At 41.9% G+C, this 19,880-nt stretch overlaps 1 protein-coding gene, 1 long non-coding RNA gene and 1 pseudogene across 3 annotated transcripts in view; all 3 read left to right on the top strand.

Annotated features, from left to right (window-relative positions):
- Window positions 1-866: 866 nt before the first annotated feature.
- Window positions 867-12,640, top strand: LOC134453849 (uncharacterized). Its single transcript, XM_063204601.1, has 8 exons — window positions 867-982; window positions 1,752-1,898; window positions 2,050-2,203; window positions 2,583-2,705; window positions 5,563-5,979; window positions 7,821-7,960; window positions 8,747-8,900; window positions 10,643-12,640. The coding sequence occupies exons 2-8, from the start codon at window positions 1,771-1,773 to the stop codon at window positions 10,769-10,771; spliced, it is 1,245 nt and encodes a 414-aa protein (XP_063060671.1). The 5' UTR covers window positions 867-982; window positions 1,752-1,770; the 3' UTR covers window positions 10,772-12,640.
- Window positions 5,433-6,668, top strand: LOC134454553 (high mobility group protein B1-like; annotated as a pseudogene).
- Window positions 12,641-14,268: 1,628 nt separating the features above from the next.
- LOC134454567 (uncharacterized) overlaps window positions 14,269-19,880 on the top strand; it is a 35,480-nt gene continuing 29,868 nt past the window's right edge. For both annotated transcript variants that reach the window (XR_010035859.1, XR_010035858.1), the window contains exon 1: window positions 14,269-14,356. This is a non-coding gene — a long non-coding RNA (uncharacterized LOC134454567). The remainder of the gene's footprint in view (window positions 14,357-19,880) is intronic.

Below are 19,880 nucleotides of genomic sequence, written 5' to 3'. Positions count from 1 at the left end.
TGCTCTGCCTAGGCTGACAGCAGGGAAACTTCATTGTTTTCTCCCCGGAGGCGGGGCGACATTGAGGCAAAATGTCACAAGCATTAAAAATGCTGGGAAGTAGGCTACTAGTTTCAGTATGTTTAATTATGTTTTGTAACAAGGTTTTGTATCTGAATTCAGTTGTTTGTTTTTACTTTTTTAGTTTTACATATGCACGTTTTAAGATCAGGGCTGATAGTATTCAGGCTCCATGCCTGATTTCAGGCTTGACAGAGTTTGCACAAAATAAAAACATTGATAATAATTAGTCATTAGGTTATTCTTATCTCAGAAAGTGTTACTGGTTCAGGGTTTCTACTATCAGGCTTGAATAATGGTCATACAAAGGCTATTAAATGTTTGAATAATGTGTCAAAATAGGCCTACGTTACATCACTACGCAGTATTTTGTCGTCGTCGTTAGAGCAGGGGGAAAAGTTCAGGCTCAGGATTTGTTTTCACTATCACCCCTGTAAGATGTGTATAAGGCACATAAAAATGTATAAAACTCATCAAATAACTTTTTTAATTGAAATTTTAATTGTAAATTTTGCAGAAGGGATGGCGCATCCCTTAACTAATATATTCTAAGCAAAAGTTGGGGGGAAACTACAAAAAAAAGATTTCTGCACAATAGCTTAATTCTAACATAACAAAGTAGCCTGTTCAATGTAAAACTTAAATCCAGATATAACAACAAAACCATTTTATGTTGCAGAGAACAGCACTACATACGCGTTTCTGAACAATAACTGCATAGTAATACTGATAAAGAATGAAAGCGAGTGTAAAACTACCCAATTAACAACAATATTTGAATTTGCCGCCTAGAGAGATGCATCATGGGACACCAGCCATTTTCCCTTTAAAAGTGTCCCTCACTTCCATTGTGTGAACCCAGTAAATAGTGTCAAGAACAGCGCAAAGAAGACCCTCTTCGGATTGTTTCCATTTTTGACGCGTAAGTCAACTTTGTCCAAACATTCACTTATTTATTTAGGAACTATAACTGTTAACACATCTCAATTGCTTAGACATTGTATTTGAGTTGTTTGCATTTCATATGTGTGTAAAAAGAGAGAAACCAAAACGACTGCTGAACAGCCTGGTAGAAAAGAGCCTTGGTGCAAGACAAAATATCCGCTCTTTTGGTGGGGTTAAACGCGTTGATGGGGTTAAACGCGGCCACAGAACGCACGTGTAGGACTAAAATAACATTAACGGGTTTCCTTAAGGATTTGACTTTGATGCTTGAGTATTCAGATTAAGTTTGAAAGTGAGAAACGACTGTATTTTCGAAGGTTTCGTCGACCTCATATCGTAGTTTAAGCTCTTCCCGTTTACACACATCTGCAGCCTCCATCTTGTCAAGAAGGGGAAGGCGGTGCTAAAGTGAATCCAGTGATTCTATTCGTTCAGAGGGATTATTCCCCCAACCCACCATCGTTTGTATTGGATTCTGTGTTTTGAAGTGTAGAGAGGGGAATACATTTTTATACATCCATTGCAACATTGTCCGAAGACCTCGCAGTGATGGATAATCCGCACATTATTGGAGGTTCAGAAGTACTAAAAAATGTGTTTGAGACGCAGGCCTACGTCAATTGTACAAGCTTTAACAAAACCCATGTATTATGTTACCTCTTGTAGTGATGTGGACAACTTGCAAAACGAACTTGATTAAGGAAAAATGTACAAGCATTACTGACTTTTCCCATTATTTGTTACAGCTGAACTCTACAAGACGCCATGGCCCGTACCAAGCAGACTGCCCGTAAATCCACAGGAGGTAAGGCCCCTCGTAAGCAGCTGGCCACTAAAGCTGCCCGCAAGAGCGCCCCTTCCACTGGCGGAGTCAAGAAACCCCATCGCTACAGGTGAGTCACAAATCATGTATTAAATCAGGTGTTTGCATTGTAGTCAAGGCACTTTGCCAGTGATGTGTGAGTGTAAAGGCACTTTGCCAGTGATGCGTGAGGGTAAATGCATAATTTACCGATTCTCTCTCTCTCCACCTCTCCCGTACAGGCCTGGAACCGTGGCTCTGCGTGAGATCCGTCGGTACCAGAAGTCCACTGAGCTGCTGATCCGCAAGCTGCCCTTCCAGCGCCTGGTGAGGGAGATCGCCCAGGACTTCAAGACAGACCTGCGCTTCCAGAGCGCCGCCATTGGAGCTCTGCAGGTTAGTCAGGCTCACAACCTCAAATCAGCATTGGTCTCAAACTTAATGAACCTGTCGCATTTAATCCAATTTTTTTTTTTTTAATTTAGCCTCTTGTCAACTGACTGGCCTTTTCTAACCATTTCAATAATTAACCCCATTGGTGCAGCATGTCGTGTACGTGCTTTAGTCTGTTACCATCCCCAAGTTAGTCTTGAATTTTAAGTCTACTTGTAAATGACACATTGAACGTGACTTGATTATTGAAGCCGGATTTTGAATGATTGGAGCACTGCAGTAATTATTATTTAATCCCAAATGAACTTGGAACAGCTGCTGTGTCATACAAGTACATTTGCATTGTCATGACGTCCTTTTCTCTGTTCTGTATCTTTTGCAGGAGGCCAGCGAGGCATACCTGGTGGGTCTGTTTGAGGACACCAACCTGTGTGCCATCCATGCCAAGCGTGTCACCATCATGCCCAAAGACATTCAGCTGGCACGCCGCATCCGCGGAGAGCGTGCTTAAACTGCCCCCCACCCTTCTCTCCTAAGACCTGTCTGACTCCATCCCTGCAACTTTCCCCATTTCTTCTTTCACAAGTATTTTCTAGAGTAACAATGATTATGGAAAAAGAATTAAGTGTGTAGTCTTGTCTCTCCTAGTGCTCTTGCCAGCAAAAAACTTTTAGGGTACTCTGTATGTGAACTAGATTGCTGAAATCACACATACCCACTTAGAAGGTAAAGGGTCAATGTTAAGACTTATTTGCTGTGTTAGTAAAATATTGATGTCTGTGCTGTGTGGACATAGTCTTTGGGTATGTGCACTACAGTTTCAAATTTACACTCGGCTCCAAGGCATCGTGTGACACTTTTCTTTTCTTTTTTGTATTCGTACCAGGGCAGACATTGGTGCAGAGAAAGATGGATCGGGTCAGTGGCGTGAGCTAGTCTGTTGTTAGGGATGTAGAAGGGTTTCGAACTTTAAGAGGAAGCTAGTTCCTTCTCAGGGTGCTAAATGCCCAAAAAACTACAGATGCTGAACCAGAGCTGGCCTGGTGGTTTGTGGATAACCCAGAGTGAAGTAAACATACTGTGGACCACCTGGTAAATACAGAAGTTTAACACTTCCAACATGACTTTAACCAGGCAGGTCCAGATTTGATTTCAGCCTCTGTTGTTTACTGGGTGAATACCCGCTCTATGCCCAAAACAAATGAGACTGGTCAGCCGTGTGTTCGTCTACAGATCATTTCGGGTGAGCTTTTTGTTCCAAATTAAGTGCTTAATTACTTTTGTCATCGTTTGCTTACTTTTTTTGCCCTGCATTGATGTAAGTTTTTTTTTTTTCATTTGACCACACAAACATGTGAACAGATGTTACTCTATATTGTGGAAATGGAAGTGGTTTTTAAAATTGCATTATGTAGCAGTTTATTGGAAGTGACCATCAGAATGATTCTTCATCCTTATATGTAGCATCAGTGATTTTACAAAACACTTTTACACTTAATGGCAATTTTCATTTTCCCTTTTATCCAGATTGCAACTTTTGATATTGTCTCAGGTTGGTTTAAACTTTATATATTTTTTAAACTACTGTTTTTTTAAGTTGACAATGTTATCCCAATGTTTCACGCAGATGGGAAATAAAATTGATGTTACTCAGTGTTTTTGTTTCACTGTTTTTATTCCGGAGTGTGTATTTAATCCAAATGAACTGTGGCAAATTGAAACAAATGCAAACTGCAATCAGCCTTGTATTTTCAAGTAGACAAAATGCATACAAAAATCCACAAGCTGGAGTTAAAAAAATACTATGTTTACCCTCTGAATTAGCCCACTGTTGCTGCTTAGCAAGTTGCGCACTCGTCATTCGAAATTGTAACATCCATTGTTGAAAGAATTCTGGCGCGCGCCGGGATTTCCCTATAATCGGAGTTAAAATGTAACAACCTGGTATTATCTAAAATGTTACAAAGCACTGTCGCGAATAGTACGGCAACATTTGTTACAAGTTTAGTGAGAGACCAAGTAAACATGCTAGAGAGAAACCGTGTTGCATTCTGGGAGATAAATGATTGACACGGCGGCCATGTTCCTGCTACACTACTTGCTTTGTGGGCACTACGTGATAAATACACGGCCAGATAAGAGGAATATCAACAAGACACTTTAAAATCATATTCAATACCGGGTAACGTATTCCATTTTTGGTCCATAACATTGATAAAAAAAATTGTGGGGAAATGTGCTATAAACGAACTTTATAATTGCAATTAAAATGTAAATAATAGCATTTCAAATGCGTGAAACAGTCGACGACACGACCTGACCAGAATAGCTGTGTTTTCGAGCCCCTGGTCGAGGAAAAAATCCTTTCGAATTGATGGAGCATTTCACTCGGTTTAAATTCTGCAGTTGTAGCTTAATTCTGAGCTCAAAATATTTGTTCACATTCCTTAGACTGTCCACTTTGACGACGAGATTGTTTTACGCAGATGGCGAGGGTATTTGTTGAGAAAAATACAAAGTTTTTAGCAATAGTCGCTGGCTTTTCAGTAGCACTTTCTGCCCGAATGCGTATCAAACATCCGCCATCATGATCGCAGGATAGTGGGCGGGACTAGAACAGCTTTGTCCAGAGTTCAGTAGGGTCTGAAATCACGCCTCCTACCGGAATCTCTTCTTTGATTGGCTAAGAGACATGCACACTGTATGTTGTCATTGGGTGTTAACAGGGCTGTAGTCAAGTCCACCTTTGTAGAGTCCAAGACAAGTCCAAGACCAGTACTAGTCAAGTCCGAGACAAGTCCGAGTCCAAAGAGGTTCGAGTCCGAGACAAGACCGAGTCCAAAAAGATTCGAGTCCAAGTCAAGTCCGAGTCACATGTCGGTCAGTGTTTGACAATGAAAAGGATGAATGTCAATAGTGTGAACCTTAGAAGATAACCTATATGGCATGGATGTGAAGACAAAACTTGTTTGTTATTGGATTTCAAGCTCCACTTTACAATCTATGATGGCCAGTGTTCTAAACAAAACTTAATGACAGACCCGGCGATTCCAAAAGCCTAATTTGGCAAGACCATTGTCCGAGTCCAAGACAAGTCCGAGTCCAAACAATACCGAGTCCGAGACAAGTCCAAGTCCATAAAAAAACGGACTTGAGACCGGACTGAGGCCGAGTCCGGACTCGAGTACTACAGCCCTGGGTGTTAAAGCCATTACACAATGATCGATGCCACGACATACAGCCATTGCATCACACTGAACCAGTACGAAGCCTGTGACTGAAGAAGAAAAATGGGTAAAGATCCTACAAAGCCGAGAGGCAAGATGTCCTCTTATGCCTACTTTGTCCAAACGTGCCGAGAGGAACACAAGAAGAAGCATCCTGAGGCATCTGTCAATTTTGCAGAATTCTCCAAGAAGTGCTCTGAGCGATGGAAGACTATGTCAGCCAAAGAGAAGGGTAAGTTTGAGGACATGGCCAAACAAGACAAGGTGCGCTATGAGAGGGAGATGAAGAACTACATCCCACCCAGAGGAGAGAAGAAGAGGAGGTTCAAAGACCCCAATGCCCCCAAAAGGCCCCCGTCGGCGTTCTTTATTTTCTGCTCCGATTATCGGCCCAAAGTCAAAGCCGAAACCCCTGGTCTGTCCATTGGAGACGTGGCCAAGAGGTTGGGCGAAATGTGGAACAAGCAGTCGTCTGAGGACAAGCAACCATATGAGAAGAAGGCAGCCAAGCTGAAGGAGAAGTATGAGAAGGTATTGCTGCGTATCGGCAAGGTAAGTGCAAGATCGGCATGGGGGTGCCCAAGGCTCCGGTGAATGTGGAGAAGAAGGAAGACGAAGAGGAGGACGAAGAAGAGGAGGACGAGGAGGAAGATGACGATGATGACGAGGAGGAGGACGAGTAAAGCGGTTACATATAGAGTTCATATAGAGTTCAGTCTTTGTTTATACAGCAGTTAACCCCCCTGTACACATTTCACTTATGACAAGAAGGTAAACAAACACACACAAAAAATCGACAAAAAAAAATAAGGCTGTGTATATGGTATGTTTTTAAGCTGTACAGTTTCTTTTTTTTCCTTTTTTGTATAGTTAACACTACGGAAAGTGTCATCTGTGTTTGTATTTTTCCTCCTCTCTTTTCTTTCTTTCTTTCTTTCTTTCTTTCTTTTCTTTTTTAGTGGTACTTTGCAGGCCACTATTCGTACGTGGTACAGTTCATGGGGATTGTAAAATTGGCTTACTGGAGGATCCCAGTGGTGCACAGCACACAACCTAGTTTCGTGTGGAGTAGCCGATTAATTTACCCAAATGTTTTTATGTTTTATTTTATATATATATATATAATTACAAATTATCTATTATCATTTAAAATGCTGTATCATAAAAAGTTCTTTTACTGTACTTTGAATACCACTGTAATTGCAACAGTAAAAAAAAAATGCAACTGTGGTTGACATTGACATGCTTTGACGTCAATAAACTTTTTTTGTTTTGTTTTTTTCAATAAGGAAATAATGTCAGTATTGACAGATTATTCCATTGACACAGATGTATCCTTCACCTGTGAGTAGTGGTTAGTGGGTTAAAACTCTGTCCACTGTCCCAGCAGCCTTCGCAGTTTGAGTCGTACGAGCTAAAGTAATACTAACATAGAAAGTACAGGTATAATAGCAGTTGCAAAATTTGTTTTGAAAGCCTAAATGTACCTAACATATGTTAAGAGAAAATCTCTGTTCGTTTTTTAAGTGGTGGCATTGTTTTGCTTGCTAAATAACTCAAGAAAACAAGTGTGCAGGTCTGACCCTGATGTCAGGGAAATGAGGAACGCAAAATTGAGAGCAATATGATTTGGGAATTAAACTGACAGTATGGTGTTAATTTGATACAAGTTAGGCGTATAATGCCTGATTTTTATCAGATGTCGATCAGATGTCTTTTTTAGACTAATGTATGATGATGATATGATGGTAACAAACACTAGTGGTGGATATTCCATCACTGGAATACCTTGAAGCCCTATGTAGAGGACCTTAACATTGGGCCTTCAAGCTCAGTATTATGAACTGCATGTTACACGAGCCACCTGCTGGTCACTCGGCCACACTACAGTTTTCGTTTGAAAAAAAAAAAGATAAAAAAAAAGCTTAGCGTGCCACCTACTGGTCAAGTGTAATATGGTACCACTACCTTGTAGCAATGTATGTCCTCCACAGAGCTGAAAAGAAATAAATCTGTAAATTCAAAAAAAAAAAAAAAAAAAAATGATTGATGCCACTGGCTTACTTGTGTGGGTAAACTTTATTCTAATGAAATAGCCTACTACCCTACGGAAAATGAGGACATGGTGCTTTTCTCCGACTAGTACTGAAGAGATTATATGAATTGCAGCATCAAAATGACTTGTCATTAGAATTGGAATGGAAATAGCCTAATGAAATAAGTAGTCATGTGCATACATAATTATGCAGGCCTATTTTACACAATAATGCATTTAGTGATAGGAGCACTTCATGAGGTAAACTTAAAACTTGCCAATTTACATTACATTACCTACGCTTGTGTGCCAAAGAAGGCATTGCCTAATGACTGTTCCTCTCACCTGTTACAGGTGAACACGAGACGCCATGGCCCGTACCAAGCAGACTGCCCGTAAATCTACAGGAGGTAAGGCCCCTCGTAAGCAGCTGGCCACTAAAGCTGCCCGCAAGAGCGCCCCTTCCACCGGTGGTGTCAAGAAACCCCATCGCTACAGGTACGAACTTGAAGACACACTCTAGCGTTCAGTTTAATGATGTACATATGTTTTGCCTTTTGGCCTCTATTGTTTCTGTTGTGGGATAGTAAAGATGTAGACAGACAAATGAGAAGGAGAGAGAGAAATGGATGGAGTCGAACCTCGGTCCCCATGAACAATTGCCCATGTGGTACAGGTGTATTATCACAGTGCGCACAGCACCTTCATAAATATCGTACAACTGCACACTTCCTTTGATGTTGTAGGGACCTAGGAGCGAGTATCGGTGGCAATGCCCCTTGTGGTGTAGCGGTAGCAAAGAATTTTAATGTGTTAAACAAGATAACGCATACTATGCGTCACCAATGCAAGCAAGTGGATCAAGTCTTGTCTCTAAAATGGGCGTGTCCTTCCCATTGACCTTGATTGATTTTGAACCTCAGCTAGCCTCCTGAAGTGGTATGGCAGACATGATGGCAGTGAAGGGAAAGTATACAGTATGTCCGCAACACTGTCCAATGCTCCCAGATAAATTTTAATTGCACAACGTGTCTGTGTCTGAAACAGTTGCGAGTTCGAACAGTGCTGCGGACCTGTACTGTATTTTCCTTTCAGCAATCTTTTTTTTGGTCCAGCACCTGTGCTACTGATGTGCATGCATTCTATGACTTTTTAGCCATGATGGCAGCTCAGAACCTTACGTGATCTTGATTCCGGTAGACACTCCTTATGAATCATCTCGATCTTATCAATTGATTCTTGTAGCAATATATAGTATTTTGTGTGACTTTATTTTGACTTCAGGCCTGGAACCGTGGCTCTGCGTGAGATCCGTCGGTACCAGAAGTCCACTGAGCTGCTGATCCGCAAGCTGCCCTTCCAGCGCCTGGTGAGGGAGATCGCCCAGGACTTCAAGACAGACCTGCGCTTCCAGAGCGCCGCCATCGGAGCTCTGCAGGTCAGCGCACACACACACTCTCACACACACATACAGTCACACAAACATACGCACAACAGTGTACACACACACACACGCACACACACACACACACACACACACAGACATGCCAGATATACTCAAATACCGATACACACAGATGTCTTCAAATACATACACATGTGTAAACACACGCACTGACATACAAACACACACACACACATACACACACACACACACACACACACACACACACACACACACACACACACACACACACACACACACACACACACACATAAATTCAATTCAAACACACACTAGCTGAGAAGTTCCCGTTTTGTTTTCGGGGCAACCCAAACACTCCTGTCTCAAAGCCATTGAAGTTCTAAAAGAGGAAAGAACAGTGTAAGAGGAAGTAGCTGACAGTGCAGTTTTTCATATAGGAGGAAGTTATTAATGTTTCAAGAAAAACTGCCGCATGGAGCTCATTAACATGCAGGAAATATTCAGACTTTAAATGGAATGTTGGCATTATTTGGTTTGCGCATGAGTCATTTGTGCTTAAACTCTTTAGTGTTGCCAAATGTTCACATATTCCTGTGGAACCACTTTCCAACATACATGAAAGTGGAGTAATCCGGAACTTAAATTGAATACTGGCAATATTCCTTTTAAAGTAGTTCTTCTCTAAGTATTTTGGGGGCTTTTCAAGCCTTTATTGTCTATTATCAGACAGGACAGTGAAGGAGAGACAGAAAGTGAGTTGGGAGAGAGAGATGGGGAAGGGCCGGCAAAGGAACCCCGGTTGGCCACATAGTAGACGAGTGCCCTATGTTAGCGCCACGGTAGGGCCACAGTATTCATTTTTAAACCAGAATATTCCCTGCATTTAACAGAACTCGCTGCCTCAAAGCAATGCATGAACCAATCTGGCTAAGGCTGAGGAAAATGACGCCTACACAATCTGTCTCAACATGCTGCTAATACAATTTGCCCTAAGGTGGGAAAGGCAATAAACCACCCTCGTGGGTAAACGTGAAGTGTCGTTTGACACATAGTTAAAATGTAGCATATCTGTGATTTACAACTTACAGTTAAATCACCTAAAGTCATGCCCATGCCTACCTTCCGGATTCAGTATCTCAATGTGGGTGTTCTGCTTAAAGAAATGCAGATTTGCTCATTTGGAATCAGAACATTCGAATAACCCCAAAAATTGACATGCTTTGACATGCCATGAGGCCTTTAATAAAGCACATTTTCTGAAATCCTACTTAGACTATTGGGACCAAGAGTCATTTTTTAAAGAACAGGCTACCCCTGACAAGCATGGCTATCATGACTGCAAGTCTCTTATACCTGGTCTGACTTACTACCATTGTCATCCCATTTCTCAGAGGGAGATGCAAAAAGGTTGTGTCTAGCTCACCTTCATGAAGCACCTCCGTATGCTTCTGGTTGTTGCCACAGTTGATCAGACTTCACATTCCTTTACTCACCATTTAACTTAACTGGTGTGCCATTACCATTATTTTACCCTGTATTTTCCCTCCCTGACTATTACCTGTGTTATATGTCTCTTGAAATGTCCATGTGGGCATTATGTGTATTAATGTAATATTATGTTAATAATTAATATATTATGTAAATGACACCTTAATTTCACCTCGGGATTGTTCACAGGTAGTATGGGCGGATCCAGGCTAATGTGGTACGGCTTGCTGATGCTGTTGTTTGCTTGCTTTGTGTTTGTTTTGTAGGAGGCCAGCGAGGCATACCTGGTGGGTCTGTTTGAGGACACCAACCTGTGTGCCATCCATGCCAAGCGTGTCACCATCATGCCCAAAGACATCCAGCTGGCACGCCGCATCCGCGGAGAGCGTGCTTAAACTACCACCTCCCCCCTCTATCCTCCTTTCTCTCTTTCATCTTCCTCTCTGACCAATTCACCCCCCAGCACCCCCACCCCTGTTCTCCTACCTTGCCCTACCCCAACCCACCTCTCTCTCTCTTTTTGTAGTTGTAGTGTTAAACGGTGATTATGACAAGAATAAAGTGTGTAGTTGTGTCTCTTTCTCTATCTCTATCTCTCTCTTTCTCTCATTGTGCTCTTGGCAGCGGAATTTTCCGGTACTCTTTTGTGCATGTACCAGTGTGGTGCTGATGAGGTTCACACACACACACACACACACACACACACACACACACACACACACACACACACACACACACACACACACACACACACACACACACACACACACACTATGCACTGATGTTTGCTACAGTGGATATCTACAGGTATAGCAGCAGGGCAGTTGGGGTAATGTCATGGTGTGTTTGTGCAAACACCAAGGGAAACGTTGCAAGAACACTTGCAAGGATTCGTTAGATGCCGTCTTGGTGCATGTGCAGCCTTGGTGCACAGCAAGTTTTGCAGTGTTATTCCAACCCTTAGAGAGTCGAATTGAATACTCCCAGTGTTCATCCTGCTCTCTAGTGTTAACTGAACATTGCAGCATTTACTGTGTGCGTGTCGGGTCTTCCCATCGTCTGCAGAGAGCCAGACTATAGTCATGGCCTCTGTCAACTGTTGTACCAGACCATCTGAGACGTTTTTGGCATCAAGTGTATGTGTGTTTGTGTGTGTGTGTGTGTCTGTGTGACTGTTTCCATCAGCTCAACCTAACTGTATAAGGAGCATCTTTTGAGCGACATGTTTATTTTATTGCAATATTGACAATTACTGTTGTTATCACATTGGTGTCTGTTTTATTTTCTTTTTTTGATATGCATTACACATGCTCTTTTCATAATACTCTAAATATTTGTAAAAGAAAGAGGTGGAGCAAATCTCTCGAAAAGAAAATACAATTTTTTACAGATTTTTTTGAAAAACGAATAAAGGAAAAAAAACATCAAAAATATCAGTCATCTTTATTTTCCAAAACAATTTTGAAATAATCTTGGCTATTAAAAAGGGATGTTTCATTGCTATGTTCCCTGGTGAATTTGACACATTTTTCCCTCTTATCCTCTCTTTCCAATCACGAATTTGGTGGTGAAATAATAATTTGTTATTGCCAAATCAAGTCATCCACCCTGCAAATGCTTGTGAAAAAGGCAGTGTGTGCGCTTCAGTTCTGTTCTCCATACCCAGTCTGTGTCATTTTTAGTCAGATGGAGTTTGGCATAATGTGATGTGTAGGAATATAGAAAATGTACAGGCCAACGTGATTCATTGATGCTTTTAGCTTGAGCATAGAGAAAGCACTCATACTGAAAAAGACCTCCTGTGATGTATGACGTCATGTGATGACTTTTTCAGTGTTAGTGCTTTCTCTGTGCTCAAGCTAATGGCATTAATGATCACATTGACCTGTACATTTTACATTTTCTATATTCCTACAGGTGCTGTGTCCTGCTTAGCTAGCTGGAAGATGGCACTGTATTCTGTTTGTGTAGCTGACTTTGGTCAGTTGGTGTTGGGACAATTGTTACACGTAGATGTCAGATCAAACACCTTCATCCACCCGTGTGTCCCTCTTGCACTCTTATTTTTTTTTGACTATATATCCTGATTTTCTCAGGTGGATATGACCTTTTATCTTAATAGCTGGTATTTTATCTGATTTTGAATTTTCATCTTTTTTTGGTTTTGTTTGGGGAAATGTTCAGATGTTTTAAATAAAGCAGATATTTGTTCATTCAAATAATCTCATAAAAAACAATCGATAAATAAATGGATGTCACACAGATGTGTTGATCTCATCGTGTTTTCCTGAGAACTGTCCAACCAACCATCTCTTCAAGTGAAGTGGTAGTCTTGCTGTACCGTATTCAGGGCTTGCAGAAGCAAATTGAAAGTGAATCACCACACAATGATTTTGCTCCCAGTTGGTATGTGGTGATTCTTTCACTGTGCCAAGGATCCAGGGGTGTCGTTCAGGGGCTATTGTGACTGAGCCACCAGGGCCCCATGTCTGTAGAGCGGGGGCCCACACACGGTCTCATCAGAGAGACTAGAGAGAGAGGGGTTCCATTGGCCCATTGTTTCCGGGTTCTATTATTGCAAGGGGGAGGTGGGAAATCCCCCTTTAGGCAGACCTAGGCAGACCTAAGGACTGTTCTATTCAATGCTGTGAGTATTATGACACGCCCCTCTAGGCAGACCGGAACCTGGTCATGTTAGGTGCCCATAGCAACCTATTACATTGGCATATCTCTATATACTTAAAGAATCTCTGGTCTCATTAGTGTATATATATGGCTGGGAGGGTCCATTGGAGCATTGTACATAGGGCCCAAAATTTGCTGCTGTGCTCCTGACCTGATGATCTGGACGCTTGCTTTGGGCTTGTAGAAGGAACACAATACTGTACATTTGAACTCTAATGCACTTGGGGAAACCCAATTAGCATTGTCCTTTGCTAAAGGGGGAATTTGGAAATTCTTTGTGTACGGTATATCAAGTCTGCACTATGAAAATAGGATTTCAAAGGACCGTGTTTGATGTCATAGTCATTTAGCTGACCATGATAGGCCTAATGTACAGTGTTGGGTGAGGTACTCAAAAACTGTAATGCACTGCTGATTACATGTTAGGCTACTGTCTTTTCAAAGTAATCTGTTACATGACAACTCTTGTGAATGCAAAACATAAAGAAAATATGTAAAATATGATGTTAACAGTGACAATAATTTTTTTGCAAAGAAAAAAAAATACATTTTATATTATAGGGATAATGTAAGGCATTAGACTACTTTTGCATTACTTTAGTTACTCTCACCAAAATACCTAAATATGGCTCTGAAGTCCATGAGTCATGACACTTTAATCTCCAATCTAGGAAGTGTTTCTGCAGCATGCAGACTATAAAGTAGCACGTTCAAGAATAGCTTCTTTCTGTCCCACCACACACAACGCCATTACAATCCAGGTAACTGTTTCGTAACTTAAATTACTAGCATTGTAACTAGTATATACAGTATTACAGATTCCCTCTCTTGTGATGCCTTACATCACAGCGTTACAACAAGTAATGCATTAGGCCTACAGTAATGAGTTGCTTTTGTAATGTGTAACTCCCCAACACTGACAATAAATGATGCATGACACGGTTCTATGATCATGACAAATCTATTTCTGCTGAAAAAAATATGACCGTTTCCTGGATGTGAAGTGGCCAAGGATGCTAAATATTAGAAGATGAAAGTAGCCAGCATACGTAGACTAGTGGAACTGGCCATATGTTTTAACCCTGTTGAAGTCTTCCTCAGTCACATGCTATGGCCAGAAAAAAAATATTTTTTTTATTAAAATGCATGTTAATGTCCACTAGGGAGCGGTGTAGCACTGTTATTATTGTGGAGCGGTGCCTTCCACGGCGGCAGTGAGTAAAATAACCGAAGTGCATCCTCGACGACTGTCATATCAAGCAAGGTGCAGCGCTGGCCTTTTGTGGAGAAACACGGTAGGCACAATCCAGACACACTCAACAGAGTAATTGTTCGTTGAATGGCAGTAGTCTAAGTTTTATTATTTTACATAAACAAACAGTCCCCCTAATCTACAGCGTAGCCTAAGCGTAGATGGAATTCATGGCAAAAAACACTGGCCTACTGTGAGCGGACTTGACTGGTAGATTTAATTGGAGAATGTTGATAAACATTTCAGCACAACCAACAATTTTTTGTGTTGTATTACACGAATGCAGACAGTGGCTTCGTGGCTTTGCTGTGTTTAGTCAACACTACGCACCCTGCAACTTAACTCTGCCAATAGAGTCACCATAGGTGTCTTATCAATGCGAAGGGGCCGTCTGTGCCTGAAAAGGCTTACGTCTGATCTAATTAAAAGTAGGCTACAGAAACAATCAAACAAAAAAGTTGAACTCTAAGCAGTTCCAAATAGGTTACTAGGGAGACCGCCCAAAGAGTAGGCAATTTTAGTCATTTACTTTCAAAACATATTCTGCCTTTTCACATTTTTAATCTTTTCATAGGGCCTACATGTTTACTAAGTAGGTAATAAACTATTTACTAGTCTGACCAACATTTTTTTATTTGTAGTTTTTTTTTTTTAGAGGGGCAATGCAGTGCACATTAAGCTATTACAAACATGACATGGCAGGGCCATGACACAACTTGAAGATGTGAATACATAAAAGGTTTATAGCCAGATGGCTAATTTGCATATTCAAACTGTATAGGCCTAGAGTGAGTTTGCATCCAAAGATGTCTAGAAGATCCAACCATTCATGTAGACTTAGGAAAAGTGTAGGCCTACATTTTTAAATCGTAATGAATTGGCCTATTTAGACTCATGGTGATTCATGAAAAAGGTCACATTTGTGAATGTGCAGAATACATTCTGGAAATAAAGTAAAAAATTAAATACCGTACTTTTAAAAGTGGGCTTTTTAAATACGCTACCTACCCTAATCTACACTATAGCATAACCAAGTGGCCTATGAGCCAGCATTACAGTCAGGCCTACCTAACAGCCTATTCAAGTCCATAATTTCAACAACAACAGTTTTCTTTTTCCGGACGTGATGTCGCAGGGGTGTCTATACGAGCCTGTGTCTGCCCCTGCATGGTTAAATTTGTATGCATGCCTTCAGGAATAGTTTTCTCTACTCCACTCCTCGTTTCCACTCGTAGTGACCTTGTAATCTGGAGAGACCGGATGAGTGTCTTCCTCAATTAGTGACCTGATGTCACCCAACATGACTCTCTCTCACCACCTCAGACACACGATTAGACCAGCACATGGTGGGAAAACACCCATGTTACCAACGCTTTAGGTTGATTTGATGTTAAAGGCCTGTCCACATGAGAAACTCAGAACCATTTTATGCTCTGGGGTAGAGAGGTGAATCCATGTAGTCTCGAGGTGAGAGGCCCGCACACTTAAAATCCTTTTTGTTTTCTTTTACTGTCTTGTCTTTCATCTGATGAAGAATCAATGTAGTTTTGAGGTGAGAGGCCCGCACACTTAAAATCCTTTTTGTTTTCTTTTACTGTCTTGTCTTTCATCTGACGAAGACTGAGGCCGAGACGTAATTCAGCCATGAAATAATAAAAGAAAACAAGAAGGATTTTAAGTGTGCTGACCTCTCACTTCGAAACTACAGTCAGCCTTTGTCCTGCACATTTTCCTGGGATGTGCACAATCTTCACCTTCAACTGGTGAATCAATGAAGCCTAGATGCAAGAAAACAACAGCACACCAAATATCTGATGGAAGACGTCTTTATTCGTTGAATTTTTTAACACAGCCATCATTATGATGAATACAGTTAAAGTTGCATTTAGGCTGTATTATAAGTGTTGAATTTTCTGGAATTTTGACATAATATATCAAAAAACATTTAAGTAAATACAAAAATGGTTGTTTTGTGTTTACCTATGAGGTGTGATGAGTGGGAAAAAAATAGATGATCAGACTTACCTTTACCTTAGGTACACTTGTGTAACTGAAGCTAAATAACCCAGACTGTTTCCTGGTCCTATATATAAACTCCAATACCAGCTGGAGGTGCATCGCATGACATGGTTGAATAAGGACATAGTGGTTAGTAATTAGTAGTAGTTAGTATGGAAGATAAGTTCAAGGCCCTTTACTTTTTATTTTTACAATAATTGTTAAGAAGTTTGCGCCTCAACAATGTTGCCCATTACAACCAAATGAAAATAAGCTTCTTACAAAGGCCGACTAATTAATCAGCATGCTGCATGAGCTAGCAGTCTAATCTATTTTCAAGGTATGAGGGAAAACTAGTGCAAGAAAATGGAGCAAGTTAGACCGAAGTGAAATAATTATTATTTCATAAATGGCCTTTAGGAGCATTTTTAGACATTAAAGGCCTACTGACCGATTATGCCTGTCCCATTATCCAAACTCCCGTCCTCTACTTGTGCTTGTGGCCTTGTGGTGAAAGATACGTATGTTGCTAGTAAAATCTGATTTTCAGAATACAAGATATTACTTAAAATAATATATAACACATGTGTCAGTGAAGCCATTTCAGTTCTTTATTTAGTATGCTTGCGGGCAAGCAGAGGCTAAAGGCATAAGCCGCAAGCATACTAATAGCATTGTCTCTGCGGAAATGCAGTCTAGTTTTAGTGGTATTCTATATAGTATAATAACATGAGCTGAGAATGTTGTGTTATATGTGAAAACCAGAGCAAAATGTACAAGTTAACTTCAGAAAGCATGCAGCATTGCCTTTATTACTTAAGTCAATAGCGCTTTACTTTACGGTACAGTAATTACTGTGTACTTCCTGCGTAACAACAGGGTATCAGAGAGAAATTACATGGTGTCTAATGGATGAAAATGGGGTAATTAAAAAGTAAATACCATGTAATACACATATCACAATAATTACTTTGATGCTGCTGTGTATTTTCTAGCCATTTAATCATCTAACTTCTCTCTGTTACCCTGTTGTTACCCAATTAATGGTATTTACTTTGTAATTACCCCCTTTTTTCCTTATTAGATATGTAACTTCTCTCTGTTACCCTGTTGTTACTCAGAAAGTACATAGTACGGTAACCCTACCGCACAGTAAAGCGTTGCCGTTAAGTCTATGCTTCACTTTTTAAAAGTTTAAGCAAAGACGTTAGAAGAACAAAACGTGAGGTGGGCTCTCGGTAGTATTTCTCTTCAGCATAATAGGGACTAGCACATGCTCTGTGTGTGGTCCGGCGACTTCACGACATGTTGGAGAAACAGACCCAGATTGGCCGGAGACCTCCTGCTGATGACCGCCTGTAAGACACAGAGACACAAGACACAAAAGCGAGACATGAGCAGGCTACTCAGACATATGTAATCACACCGCTAACAATCTGGTCTGCTTGTCTTTGGTTACTAAATTGCCTAAAATCACCATTGACCAGCCTGCGTGTACACGGCTAAGACCATACCATACCATACAGTGCATAGGCTACTGTAGCTTTTAAACAGACTCTAGCAAATACATCAATAAGATGCATCTGCTACACAAGAAATTATGATTTTTCTCTTGGTGTGTGTGTGTGTGTGTGTGTGTGTGTGTGTGTGTGTGTGTGTGTGTGTGTGTGTGTGTGTGTGTGTGTGTGTGTGTTCACGTGTATGGCAGCCGGTTGCTTAAAGGGTTTAAATTCTGACTCATTGTCTGGTGGCCTTCCATGACCCGGCCTCCTGTCACCATTTTAACTCCTAGCCTGCCCATCATCCCCTTCCACCCCACCACGTAGTCCTTACACCCAGCCCGCCCCCCTACCTCCACCTAGACCAGTGCTACACCACGTACCCCACCCCACCCCACCTTGTAGCCCGTACAGCCCTCAAGCCAGCCCCCCAGCCAGCCCCCCTACCTCCACCCAGACCAGTGCTACACCATGTACCCCACCTCACCCCACCCCACCCCACCTTGTAGCCCGTACAGCCCCCCAGCCCGCCCCCCTACCTCCACCTAGACCAGTGCTACACCAAGGCCCCCACACCACCCCACCCCACCACGTAGCCCTTACACCCAGCCAGCCCCCACACCTACACCCAGACCAGTGCTACACCACGTACCCCACCCCACCCCACCTTGTAGCCCGTACAGCCCTCAAGCCAGCCCTCAAGCCAGCCCCCCTACCTCCACCCAGACCAGTGCTACACCTCGTCCCCCACAGCACCCCACCCCACCCCACCTCGTAGACCTTACAACCCAGCCACCCCCCACACCTACACCCAGACCAGTGCTACACCTTCATCCCTCACCCCACCCCACCCCACCTCGTAGCTCTTACAACTTTGAGAGCCCCCCCCCATCTCCACCCAGACCAGTACTACACTTCGTTCTCCACCCCACCCCATGTAGCCCTCTAACTCAGCCTCGGCCACCACACAGCGTTCCCCCCACCCTGACCACGCAGACCAGTGGTACACCCCACCTCACCCCAACCACATATCTACAACCCAGCCCTTGACAGCAATCACCCCACTTCAGCCCACATTCTTTAGCTCTAACCCAGCCAAGAACACACCTCACCCCAGCCCCGTAGCCCTACAGTCCACCCACCACCAACAACCTACCGCACCCCACCACCAAGGCTACCACATAACCCTACAACCCAGTAGGGCTGTAACTATATTGTATCGAACCGAGAAATCGTGATACGCAGAGCCACAAAGCTGTCCAGTGGTGCAAGTGAGGAGAAGAGTGACGCACCCTTTCAAAGTCCTGTTATCCGGAAAACAACCACATGATATGCGGTGATAGTGCTTCCACGCCTCGAATCATCATCATCATCATCATCATTGTTGTATTTTTTATTTTAGTAGCCTGGTGTAACCTATTCTATATATAACCATTTTTTTCATTTATATTGTTTGTAAATGTGAAAATAAAGTGAAAATCACAGGATGTATCGAATCAAGGATCAAAAATTGTAATACGAACTAGTGATGAACGAGGGATTGGGGGGAAAGCGCAGCTTATCAATTAATCAACTACTAGGGCTGGGTATTGGCAAAGGGTTCACGCGCATCACGATACACATGACACAATGCAATTCTACTCCGATGCTTTTTAATTCATGTAAGCTCACTGTCACGATACATTGCGATATTTTCTTCTGTAAAAATACATCTTATTTGTCAGTTGCTGTGTAGCATTCACACGTCAATTTATTCTATTTAAAGGGACACTGTGCAGGAAATGGTCAAAAAAGGTACTGCAACTATGCTGCTCATTGAAACTGGGTTGCCTATTGCCAAATTTGGTCTTTTCATGAAAGTGTACTAAGGAATAAACTAATATTTAATAGCATGGCCCAAGTACGGTCCTTTTTGTAGCTAAAAATGGCTATTTCTGGAAATTCAAAATGGCGGACCATGGAGAAGATCCCCCTTTTCATGTATGAAAAGTGCAATTTTTCCAGTCATAATGAATACTTTGAATTTGATGGTGGTGGTGTTCCTTTAAGCATTTAAGCATCTGGGAGAGA

Source organism: Engraulis encrasicolus, chromosome 8 (genome assembly GCF_034702125.1).
Source record: "Engraulis encrasicolus isolate BLACKSEA-1 chromosome 8, IST_EnEncr_1.0, whole genome shotgun sequence".
Taxonomy (NCBI): domain Eukaryota; kingdom Metazoa; phylum Chordata; class Actinopteri; order Clupeiformes; family Engraulidae; genus Engraulis; species Engraulis encrasicolus.
The sequence above is the reverse complement of the archived record's forward strand: the minus strand, read 5'-3'. Positions and strand labels throughout refer to the sequence as shown.

Bases quoted from the DNA above. Each gene is read 5' to 3' on its own strand.
- LOC134453849 (XM_063204601.1), top strand. From the start codon at position 1,771: ATGGCCCGTACCAAGCAGACTGCCCGTAAATCCACAGGAGGTAAGGCC. The intron at 1,899-2,049 runs GTGAGTCACAAA...TCTCCCGTACAG, and splicing joins AAGAAACCCCATCGCTACAG to GCCTGGAACCGTGGCTCTGC. The intron at 2,204-2,582 runs GTTAGTCAGGCT...TATCTTTTGCAG, and splicing joins CCGCCATTGGAGCTCTGCAG to GAGGCCAGCGAGGCATACCT.